This window comes from Pristiophorus japonicus, chromosome 1 (assembly GCF_044704955.1).
Source record: "Pristiophorus japonicus isolate sPriJap1 chromosome 1, sPriJap1.hap1, whole genome shotgun sequence".
NCBI classification, from domain to species: Eukaryota; Metazoa; Chordata; class Chondrichthyes; family Pristiophoridae; genus Pristiophorus; species Pristiophorus japonicus.
Window position 1 is genome coordinate 2,912,120 of NC_091977.1, and position 12,745 is coordinate 2,924,864.

The 12,745-nt window shown below is 52.3% G+C and overlaps 1 protein-coding gene across 1 annotated transcript in view; it reads right to left on the reverse strand.

The window, feature by feature from the left end:
- Window positions 1-9,381: 9,381 nt before the first annotated feature.
- LOC139274687 (uncharacterized) overlaps window positions 9,382-12,745 on the reverse strand; it is a 52,992-nt gene continuing 49,628 nt past the window's right edge. The window contains exon 9 of the mRNA XM_070891396.1: window positions 9,382-12,661. Coding sequence (XP_070747497.1) covers window positions 12,590-12,661 — 72 coding nt within the window. The 3' untranslated portion in view covers window positions 9,382-12,589. The remainder of the gene's footprint in view (window positions 12,662-12,745) is intronic.

Consider the following 12,745-nt stretch of genomic DNA (forward strand, 5'->3'; position numbering starts at 1 on the left):
GCCAGAACTGTGACAAACTAAGCCACACAGTGAGGATATGCTGGGCTAAGGGGGGAGGGGGGGAACAGTGACCAGGACAGATTAGAGCAGTCCCAGGTGAAGGACCACCTCTGACCAGGGGAGAAGTGGTAGTGAGGATATGCTGGGCTAAGGGGGGAGGGGGAAGGACAGGGACCAGGACAGATTAGAGCAGTCCCAGGTGAAGGACCACCTCTGACCAGGGGAGAAGTGGCAGTGAGCACATGCTGGGCTAAGGGGAGAGGGGGGGAACAGGGACCAGGACAGATTAGAGCAGTCCCAGGTGAAGGACCACCCCTGACCAGGGGAGAAGTGGTAGTGAGGATATGCTGGGCTAAGGGGGGAGGGGGAAGGACAGGGACCCGGACAGATTAGAGCAGTCCCAGGTGAAGGACCACCTCTGACCAGGGGAGAAGTGGTAGTGAGCACATGCTGGGCTAAGGGGGGAGGGGGAAGGACAGGGACCCGGACAAATTAGAGCAGTCCCAGGTGAAGGACCACCTCTGACCAGGGGAGAAGTGGTAGTGAGGATATGCTGGGCTAAGGGGGGAGGGGGGGAAGGACAGGGACCAGGACAGATTAGAGCAGTCCCAGGTGTAGGACCACCTCTGACCAGGGGAGAAGTGGTAGTGAGGATATGCTGGGCTAAGGGGGGAGGGGGGGAAGGACAGGGACCAGGACAGATTAGAGCAGTCCCAGGTGAAGGACCACCTCTGACCAGGGGAGAAGTGGTAGCGCTCCTTAGAGAAGCTCAGCGGCCTTCGCGGCCAACCTCCCCACAAGAGACGCTTTCTAACGAGTACATCACAAGTGTGCTACGGTTGGCAGCCACCCAATAGGGGTTACCGGCCCCCAGTGAAGATGTGGGATCACAAAGAGAGGACGCAAGAATGTTTGTTAGCGCAGTGTTAGAGGATCGGCAGTGCGAGATGCTGATAGACACAGGAGCATCAATATCCATAACTAATCGAGACTTACCCCTTACCAAGGAAACGATCAGCATACAAGGAGTGGGAGGAGGTAACAGAAAGGCAACTTTAAGAGAAATTGTACTATTGGAAGTGTTATATATGCAGACTCTCTGTGTCGTCACTGTATAGTTGCATAAGATGGGGACTTGTTATCTGATGTACTATCAATAAGGTTTACACTGTGTATATACTATGCTGGCACCACTAGAGGGTGCAACTGGTGGGGACCGGGGTTTCCTGCCCCTGTGGCAGAGACTGTCCACCAGAGGGCATTGTGGTGGGAGACCTGAGGGTCACCTGTACAGGTGTGCAGGGCACAGTATAAAAGGCTGCCCACTAAGCTTGTGCCTCACTCTAGAGTTACAAATAAAGGACCAAGGTCACTACAGTTTGAGTACAACACATTGCCTCGTGGAGTCATTCACAGACATAACAACTGGCGATGAGAATACAGAATTTCACGCAATTATGGCTACCTTTGACACACTAAAAGACTTTGTAGAGGGTGATGATTGGGATGCCTTCACGGAAAGGCTCAAGCAATATTTCATGGCAAACGACCTGGCAGGGGAGACGGACACATTGGCGGAGAAGCGCAAGGCTATACTGCTGCCCAGTTGTGGGCCCGAGGTCTACCGCCTCATCAGGGACTTGCTGGCACACACGAAGGCCAAGGATAAGACATACAATGAGCTGATTGAACTAATTCGTGACCAGCTAAAACCAAAACAGAGCATCCTCACGACCAGGCACAGATTCTACACTCACCGCAGACCTGAGGGCCAGGAGATTGCAAAATAAGCTGTCGACCTCAGGAGACTTGCGGCACCGTGTGATTTTGGCACGCACCTCAAGCATTGCGAGACATCTTCGTTACAGGAATTGGCCACGAGGGCCTCCTTCACAAGCTATTATCTGTCGACACCACAGTCAACCTGCAGAAGGCCATCAGCATCAGTCAGGTGTTCATGACCCCGACCTGCAGCACCAAGCAAATTATTCATCCTGTGGGTCTCAAACCCGGCAAGTACTGTACACAGAATGGTGCCTTTCACAGGCAAGTCTGTAGAACGCAGCTCTGCCCAGGACAGAGAGCACAGACCTCAGGGTTCCAGAACTCAGAGTCTGCCGAGGGGTGCTAATCGAGTAGCACCATGCTGGCGTTGTGGAGGAAAGCATAGGGCTCACCAGTGTCGGTTTGCTGAGTATATCGGCAAAGCCTGTAACATGAAGGGCCACCTCCAGCGTATGTATAAAAGAAATACGACTCACTGTCTAGCTGAGGAGTCGGTAAATGACTTTGAATCCAGTGGGGAGTCTGATGATTTGGCCAGAGAGGCAGCTCAGCCCCAAGAAGAAGTGTATGGAATGTATACCTGCACCACCGATTGTCCTCCAGTGAAGATGGAAGTCGAGATAAACGGCATTCTATTCTTCATGGAAGTGGACACGGGAGCGAGCCAGTCAGTGATGAGCCAGGATGCCTTTGAGAGGCTATGGATTGAAAAACGACCCGAGCTGGTTCCAGTACAGGAAAAGTTGCGCACCTACACCAAGGAGCTGATCCCAGTCCTTGGTAGTGCGGATGTAAGTGTAATCCATAATGGCATGGTGCACAAGTGACCTCTGTGGATTGTTGCAGGTGATGGTCCAACGTTACTCGGAAGAAGGTGGATGGGGAAGATCCAGTGGAAATGGGAAGACCTCTTCACTCCATCAATCGATGTCCCCCGTGCTGAGAGGTAGAGCAAAACCTCACCTTCACTTGGGCCAGGCACCAGAGAACAGACCAGTGCAGCACCTGAGGCACAGACCGTCCATCACGGCTGCGTGGAACGACCTAAAAGTACCTTCCCAGCTCCAGTGGCAGGACTCCTGGGGAGGAAGATCGAATTCACAGGCACACTTCCAGCTTTTGTGGCAGAATCGCGGGAGAGAAGGATCAAGGCAGTCGACCTCGAGGACAGAGGCAAGATGGCGTCCCTGCTGCAGCGAGGGGCAGCGTGGCTGAAAAAAAAGATGTCCACGGCCAGACCACGAGGTGCAACGCTGAGGGACCAACACGTGGTGTCCAACAAAGGATCTGATTGGGGTAAAGCCAGCAGGGTTCTCTTAAAGGAAACCTGCAACCAACTGAACTTAAAGAGACATTGTATGCATGGCAATCAATGCATCGGTACCATTACTAATATAAAGAACTAAATGTTGTTGTGAGATGTCGGGAACAGAGTGTCCCCAAAAGTAGCAAGCAAGTGAATTCAGGAGGGTAAAGGCACTGATCCTGATACCCTGCCCCAGGTGTCCCCACAAGTTATAGGTCAGTGACCTCAGGAGGGTGAAGGCACTGACCCTGATGCCCTGCCCCAGGTGTCCCCACAAGTTATAGGTCAGTGACCTCAGGAGGGTAAAGGCACTGATCCTGATGCCCTGCCCCAGGTGTCCCCACAAGTTATAGGTCAGCGACCTCAGGAGGGTGAAGGCACTGACCCTGATGCCCTGCCCCAGGTGTCCCCACAAGTTATAGGTCAGCGACCTCAGGAGGGTGAAGGCACTGACCCTGATGCCCTGCCCCAGGTGTCCCACAAGTTATAGGTCAGTTACCTCAGGAGGGTGAAGGCACTGACCCTGATGCCCTGCCCCAGGTCTATCCCACAAGTTATAGGTCAGTGACCTCAGGAGGGTGAAGGCACTGACCCTGATGCCCTGCCCCAGGTGTCCACACAAGTTATAGGTCAGCGACCTCAGGAGGGTGAAGGCATTGACCCTGATGCCCTGCCCCAGGTGTCCCCACAAGTTATAGGTCAGCGACCTCAGGAGGGTGAAGACACTGATCCTGATACCCTGCCCCAGGTGTCCCCACAAGTTATAGGTCAGTGACCTCAGGAGGGTGAAGGCACTGATCCTGATACCCTGCCCCAGGTGTCCCCACAAGTTATAGGTCAGTGACCTCAGGAGGGTGAAGGCACTGATCCTGATACCCTGCCCCAGGTGTCCCCACAAGTTATAGGTCAGTGACCTCAGGAGGGTGAAGGCACTGATCCTGATACCCTGCCCCAGGTCTATCCCACAAGTTACAGGTCAGCGAGCTCAGGAGGGTGAAGGCACTGATCCTGATACCCTGCCCCAGGTCTATCCCACAAGTTACAGGTCAGCGACCTCAGGAGGGTGAAGGCACTGACCCTGATGTCCTGCCCCAGGTGTCCCCACAAGTTATAGGTCAGTGACCTCAGGAGGGTGAAGGCACTGATCCTGATACCCTGCCCCAGGTGTCCCCACAAGTTATAGGTCAGCGACCTCAGGAGGGTAGAGGCACTGATCCTGATACCCTGCCCCAGGTGTCCCCACAAGTTATAGGTCAGTGACCTCAGGAGGGTGAAGGCACTGACCCTGATGCCCTGCCCCAGGTGTATCCCACAAGTTATAGGTCAGTGACCTCAGGAGGGTGAAGGCACTGACCCTGATGCCCTGCCCCAGGTGTCCCCACAAGTTATAGGTCAGTGACCTCAGGAGGGTGAAGGCACTGATCCTGATGCCCTGCCCCAGGTGTCCCCACAAGTTATAGGTCAGCGACCTCAGGAGGGTGAAGGCATTGACCCTGATGTCCTGCCCCAGGTGTCCCCACAAGTTATAGGTCAGCGACCTCAGGAGGGTGAAGACACTGATCCTGATACCCTGCCCCAGGTGTCCCCACAAGTTATAGGCCAGTGACCTCAGGAGGGTGAAGGCACTGACCCTGATGTCCTGCCCCAGGTGTCCCCACAAGTTATAGGTCAGTGACCTCAGGAGGGTGAAGGCACTGATCCTGATACCCTGCCCCAGGTCTATCCCACAAGTTATAGGTCAGCGACCTCAGGAGGGTGAAGGCACTGACCCTGATGCCCTGCCCCAGGTGTCCCCACAAGTTATAGGTCAGCGACCTCAGGAGGGTGAAGGCACTGATCCTGATGCCCTGCCCCAGGTGTCCCCACAAGTTATAGGTCAGCAACCTCAGGAGGGTGAAGGCACTGACCCTGATGCCCTGCCCCAGGTGTCCCCATAAGTTATAGGTCAGCGACCTCAGGAGGGTGAAGGCACTGACCCTGATGCCCTGCCCCAGGTGTCCCCACAAGTTATAGGTCAGTGACCTCAGGACGGTGAAGACACTGATCCTGATACCCTGCCCCAGGTGTCCCCACAAGTTATAGGTCAGCGACCTCAGGAGGGTGAAGACACTGATCCTGATACCCTGCCCCAGGTGTCCCCACAAGTTATAGGTCAGTGACCTCAGGAGGGTGAAGACACTGATCCTGATACCCTGCCCCAGGTGTCCCCACAAGTTATAGGTCAGCGACCTCAGGAGGGTGAAGGCACTGACCCTGATGCCCTGCCCCAGGTGTCCCCACAAGTTATAGGTCAGCGACCTCAGGAGGGTGAAGGCACTGACCCTGATGCCCTGCCCCAGGTGTCCCCACAAGTTATAGGTCAGCGACCTCAGGAGGGTGAAGGCACTGACCCTGATGCCCTGCCCCAGGTGTCCCCACAAGTTATAGGTCAGCGACCTCAGGAGGGTGAAGGCACTGACCTTGATGCCCTGCCCCAGGTGTCCCCACAAGTTATAGGTCAGTGACCTCAGGAGGGTGAAGGCACTGACCCTGATGCCCTGCCCCAGGTCTATCCCACAAGTTATAGGTCAGTGACCTCAGGAGGGGTGAAGACACTGACCCTGATGCCCTGCCCCAGGTGTCCCCACAAGTTATAGGTCAGCGACCTCAGGAGGGTGAAGACACTGACCCTGATGCCCTGCCCCAGGTGTCCCCACAAGTTATAGGTCAGTGACCTCAGGAGGGTGAAGGCACTGACCCTGATGCCCTGCCCCAGGTGTCCCCACAAGTTATAGGTCAGCGACCTCAGGAGGGTGAAGGCACTGACCCTGATGCCCTGCCCCAGGTGTCCCCACTAGTTATAGGTCAGTGACCTCAGGAGGGTGAAGACACTGACCCTGATACCCTGCCCCAGGTGTCCCCACAAGTTATAGGTCAGTGACCTCAGGAGGGTGAAGGCACTGACCCTGATACCCTGCCCCAAGCCGATCCCATGCTGCAGGCATCCAATGGCATCATTCGCCAGGGACCCGGAAACGGAAATGGCGCCAATACACGCAGTTGGCTGCCATTGCCCACCCCCCGGGTGGAGACGGCACAGCCCCCAGACCCAGTCACTACCTCGGCCATGTCCGGGAGTGAAAGGTCAGATCCAACGGGACCTGGAACAGACAGGTTCCCAACACCGTTAGAGAGCAGGCAAAAGATTCTGCAGCACCTCAAAGGAGGACAGGGAGGCCACACACATCTGTGGCTCTGCCCACCACTAGGCAACGGTAAAGACCCTGAGTCCTGGCTAGGTGAGAGAACCAAGCCCCCCCGCTAGCAGGGGGCACAGTGTCACTATCAGACGACTAGGACCCTGTCCGGTTGCTCTGGAACCTGCGTCCTCGTATACCTGTACATACCTCAGTACTGACCATGACTGAACCATGAACGCAATCTACCCAATCCTGGCGCACGACCGTAAAACAGAGCGAATGTAAGTCACTGAACCAAGGTGTCACGATACAAACTGTTTCTTTTTCTTCCTTTCTTTGTACTTGCACTGTGTCTGATCCTGTATGTTAATGTAACGGGCCAGCTGCATGATCTCGCTGTGGGGGGGGAATGGATATATATAGCCAGGGACACACACACATGTGGATCACACCCAGAACCCACTGGAACCTCCACAGCATCATCGAACCATCCAAACTGGTCATCACTAACCCATCATCACAGGCAGTCCCTCGAAACGAGGATGACTTGCTTCCACGCCAAAAAAGGGATGAGTTCACAGGTGTTTCAATGAAGGACCTAATATTCCCGATCCCGAACTACATCCTGAAGAGTGGAAGATGCCTGTACGTGGATTTTTTTAACGTGGGGTGTCCGTTGCACACCAGCCACCACACGGGCTTGACAGAGTGAGGTCTTGGTCCAGTGGCAAGGATTAGCCAGGGCGACTGGAGACCTGCTCTGCTGCACGGACCTAGTGCACACATATCGCAGTGTGGGCTGGTCCGTGCTGCCCCTGGGCCCTCGCCTCTTCTGGCCCTGAACTCGCGCCTCTCCTGGGCCCCGATCACGTTGCTCCACGCTCTCTCGCCGCTCCTTCGCCCCGACCTTGCTGCTCCTGATGTACCTGCCCACGCTGCAATCACCGACCTGGACCTTGATGATGTCCCTCTTCACTGCCGTCACCCTCCTGCACCAGCTCGTGCTGTACCTTGACAGCAGTAATCTGTGTCGACACTCCTGCGTCCCCGCGGCGGCTTCCAACACATCCAAGATGGCAGCGGCCGGGCTCCCGCGGCAGCTGTTGGGCACCGAGCGCCCCCCCCACCCCCTGCCCGCCGATTGCCTCAGACATCCACACCTCGCGACACCGGCAGCAACAACGGCAGGCCTGAGTCCCCGTTCTACGTTACAGTCCGGACCACGGATCCTGCTCCGGCTCAAACCAGCCCACTCCAGGCCCGCTGGGACAGCGCTGGGAACTGGCCGGACACCCACTACCCAACGTTGTGGCAAAAGGACTTGGGGTTAACAGGGAGAGAGCCAAGCCAAAGCACAGCCAAGGTTGCAAGGGCTATTGGCACTTATGTCTGGGGAGAGCTCAGCCAGAGTACATAGTGCAAAGGTAATTGGCACAAAGGACTTGGGGGAGAGTGATGTTATATATGCAGACTATAGATATACTCTCTGTGTAGTCACTGTATAGTTGCATAAGTTGGAGGCTTGTTTACCTGATATACTGACAATAAGGTTTACACTGTGTCTATGCATGCTGGCACCACTAGAGGGTGCAACTGGTGGAGACCAGGGTTTCCTGCCCTGGTGGCAGGGGCTGTATAAAAGGCTGTCCACAATGCATGTGCCTCACTCTGGAGTTACGGATAAAGGACCAAGGTCACTACAGTTTGAGTACAACACATTGCCTCGTGGAGTCATTCATAAGCACATCACAGACATAACAGAACAGTAGGATGTGTGTTGAGTGTCACACCGCTGACACTGGACTCCGAAACGACTGCTGCCTCACAAGGAAAGGGAGGATGGTATGTGAGCACCACGGCGATCAACATGACGGTGGGGGAATTACCCGCTGCCTATCACGATCATCGACTTCTGTTTTGTGCCAAAAGAAGTCATCGATATTCAGGGATATATCATATCCCTGATTGAAAGGAAAGTCCGTCAATGGGACGGCGGTGGACACTATCAAAACAGGGGATAAAGGTTTCGAGGAACCACAAGGACAACATGTACCCAGACAACATGTGCCATTGGGCCCACCAATTCCCTCCCCCATTCAATGAGATCATGACTGGTCTTCTGCCTCAACTCCACTTGCCTGCTCTATCCCCATATCCCTTGATTCCCTTAATAGCCACAACTCTATTGATCTCGGTCTTGAATATACTCAACGACTAAGCCTCCACAGCCCTCTGGGGTAGAGAATTCCAAAGATTCACCATCCTCTGAGTGAACATTTCTCCTCAATGCTTCATGTTTTCATTACTGATGCTTTGCTTTTGGATGGATAGTCCACTTAAAGTCTCTCTTAACTTTGCATAATTCTACAAAAAAAAGTGTTGTTTTAATTGAGCTGGTGCAGAATTTGGGATACTCAAAGCCATGACCGATTGGCCTGTGCTTTCCACTCTGTGCTCACAGCCTCTGACTTTCTTACTATTAAAGTGAAAACACACAACAGAAATCACAGATTGGCGAATGCAAAAGCAGAAAAAGTCGTCCAATATCGCCACTGATTCGATATAGAGGGCAGTGACCTATATTAGCAGCAGAGTTATTGTGGTCCACATTTGTTGCTCAGCAAACATCACTAAAACAGGTTGGGGGTGCAATTGGACGAGGGCAGGAATGTAAATTAGTCGATATCACATCGTTCATCTGGGATACTCTCCGCCCGATAGTCAGTTCTGCAGAGAGATCATCGACCTGAAACATTATCTGTTTCTCTCTCCACAGACGCTGCCTGACCCGCTGAGTATTTCCAGCATTGTTTGTATTCCCAATTTCCAGCCTCCGTGGTATTTTTTCAGTTCCATTGACTTCAATACAACAATCGGGCGTGTTGTATAACAGTCGGCAAACACCATTCTGCCCCTTGTGTGTCCTCAGCCATGTCCACTTTCTCCCCCATTGTTTGCTGGCTGTGGGCCCATTAACGGCCTCTTTCCCTCAGTTCACAAAGTGCTTCATTGACGATCGAAATAACCTGAAGATATGACAGTTCTTTAAAAGGACCAGCTCTTTCTATCGGTGTGTGATGTAAAAGATTCAGTTCACACAAGCGGCTGTACCCAGGGTCAGATTTACTGCACCTGTAAAGTTTATTGAAGTCACTATTACTCTCATATATTTACAATATCTGAAACTCTGGAGAAATTATGTTTGGCTTAAAAGGTAGAATTACAGTTGGCTTCAAACTATCAGGCAATGCACCAAATAAAGACTTGATCAAATCGTAACTTTCTGGGAATGTTCCTCTCGAAAATAAGGGGGTGACATTAACCCCCTGTCCAGCAGCTACTGGGCAATGTCATTAAAATTGCCCCTCAGACCGTCGTGTTGTGTTGTCGCTCCAATCCCACATGCTCCCACCTTAACTGGGCTGTTTCTTAGGTAACGCCCAGGTACCTGGAGTGGGAGTTGTCTCACTATTTGCAAATCAAGAGCCTGCCGTTAGGACATGATGGCATTTTAACTGGTAACTGATTGCAGCAACTCCACTCAGTAAACCTTCTTGGGGAAGAAGCGAAAGCCTCAAATTAATCAATTTTAACTTATCTTTAGGAGTCAGGTCTAGGCCTCTGATGTCCTGGGCTCTGCCGTTTGAACCCGTTATACCCCACGGAACCCCTGCCATCCCTCCCTTGCAACTTTGTTCAGTGCCAGTGGGTTGCCTCTAGGCCACACAATCTTCACCTGCTGGGGGGCAGCCCCTCCTCCATTGCCAGGGGGCAGCCCCTCCCCCATTGCCGGGGGGCAGCCCCTCCCCCATTGCCGGAGGGCAGCCCCTCCCCCATTGCCGGAGGGCAGCCCCTCCCCCATTGCTGGGGGGCAGCTGGCTGGTGAGATGTAAATGAGGCCCAGAGGTTAAAATTGCCCGAGTGTGGGCAGTGGTGGGGGAAGTGTTTGAGGCATGGGGAGGGGTAGGAGCTAAGGAGGGGGTTGAGGTGTGCGGGAGGGGTGAGCGTGGGTGAGGGGTTTGAGGTGGGGAGTGGGGGAGGGGTTTTTGGTATGGGGAGGGGTGTGTGTGGGGGGGAGGTTGAAGTGTGAGGGACGGGTTTGAGCTGTGGGGGTGGGATTTGAGCTGTGGGGGTGGGGTTTGAGCTGTGGGAGTGGGGTTTGAGGTATGGGGGAGGGGTTTGAGATGTGGGAGAGGGGTTTGAGGTATGGGGGAGCGGTTTAAGATGTGGGGGAGGGGGTTGAGGTATGGGAGAGGGGTTTGAGGTGTGGGGGAGGGTTTTGAGATGTGGGAGAGGGGGTTGAGGTATGGGAGAGGGGTTTGAGGTGTGGGGGAGGGGTTTGAGGTATGGGAGAGGGGTTTGAGATGTGGGGGAGGGTGTTAAGATATGGGAGAGCGGTTTGAGGTGTGGGAGAGGGGGTTGAGGTATGGGAGAGGGGTTTGAGGTGTGGGAGAGGGGGTTGAGGTATGGGAGAGGGGTTTGAGGTGTGGGAGAGGGGGTTGAGGTATGGGAGAGGGGTTTGAGGTGTGGGAGAGGGGGTTGAGGTATGGGAGAGGGGTTTGAGATGTGGGGGAGGGGGTTGAGATATGGGAGAGGGGTTTGAGGTGTGGGAGAGGGGGTTGAGGTATGGGAGAGGGGTTTGAGGTGTGGGAGAGGGGGTTGAGGTATGGGGGAGGGGTTTGAGGTGTGGGGGAGGGGTTTGAGGCTCGCCCCGCCTGTTAGAAACATGCTTCAATTTAAAATTAACCAGAGTCACATGTCTACAACACTTGTGTTTCCCTTGGGTAAATTGTTAAATCATTCACTGATTTTTTCGCATTAAAGGAGATGTTGTTAAAGTTATGACTGGCCTGTGTCTCACTTCACTTTCACTCCAACTCCTTATCCTCACAGCTCATCGGCCATTATTTACAGCGGCCATCTATTTTGGGGCAGAGTCAGTTTACACCAGCCTGCGAGAATAACATGTACATGGTACAGACCTGGATTGTGGGAACACAGTCTTATCAGAAGTAGGAATCATTCTTCAGGCATTGATGGGAAATCTTGATTTCACTTCAACCAAAGTCTTGCATGGACCAGATGGATCTCCCTTTGCAACATTTCTTGTCGTGCTATATTAACCATACTGTTGTAGTCAATGCTTCTCTGAGCTTTTCTCCTTGTTCCTCCTAAGGTACAGATTTGCCATCTGACTCATTCTGCCTCTTACCCACATCCTCAACGTGTTGAAGTCAAGATATAAATACACTGCCATTGACTAAAAGCTAAGCAACAGCTTCAAAAGAAAGTTGCCACACAATCAGAAAGACCAACAACTCCCAAGCCACCCTGAATGTGAGTGTACAATGTGTGTGGTCATTTATGCTGCAAAGTGCACCCAAAATTATTACTCATCGTGAACGAGAAAAGTCAGAAGTTTATGAAAGTTTTAGGAGAGCACCAGTTTCGAAGGCACAAGATTTAATTTTTTGACCATTTTTCAGAATTTTAAATTCTAGAGTGAAAATGGACATTGATTTTATTTACATTAAAAATGGAGCAATCTGAGGATCATCTTGAATAAAACCTACCCTTGTCTGTAGGGGCCGGCACCCCGAGAGTGGGAAGCTGCCCCTCTGTACTGCCAGCCACCCTGTGGGGCCACAGGCCCTCGGGACAGGGTCAACGCTGGGCCATGCTGACAATGGGAAATCCCATCCCCTGCACTTCCATCAGGGGCAGGAGCCTCCAGCAATTTCAGGCCCCGTATAAAAGTAATTCGACATAAAAAGTCGATTTTTAATTTTGAGTTTTTAGTCGGGGTGTGGTGAAAAATGGCCGCATTAGATGGAACTGACACTAGTAAATAAGGATAACAGCAGTCGATGCATTGTTGAGTGAACTAATTCAATGCTGGTGGCTGTTAATGGGATGAATTTATCCAAATTAACCCAGTCGGGAACAGAAAAATTTGAGCTTAAGCAATACATTGCGCAGTTGAATCATCATTGTTGGTTATTACACTTCTGAGATATTAATTGAGTGGGCAACAAAATTACGTGCAACATCCAATTAATTTCCATAATGTAGCCGATGTTTGTGTTTACATAGCGTCTGCAGAAGCGTTGTTGAAGCAATGTTAAAAGAACCATTTCTATTGCAAGTTATCATTCATAAGTTATGTTCATGTTTGAAAAGCGTGCTGCAATGATTGTGATAAATCAGAGCAGATACCAGGAAGAAAGCTCCATATCTGTTCTCAGGTAAAAATATAAATTCCCAAAATGTTATGTTCCACATATCGAACTCCAAGCTCTTCCTCTCTGTCCTGTGCAACTCATGTATAGTCTGCTTGTGCTATTTGTGCATAGATGACAGATGAACCATCTTCCTTTGAAGGAGCCAGGTTCTGCAAGAGAGAAATTAACCATTTATAATAATGTGATCTATTATTGCATCTCTTAACATCAGATAACAACTTTACAAATTTGTT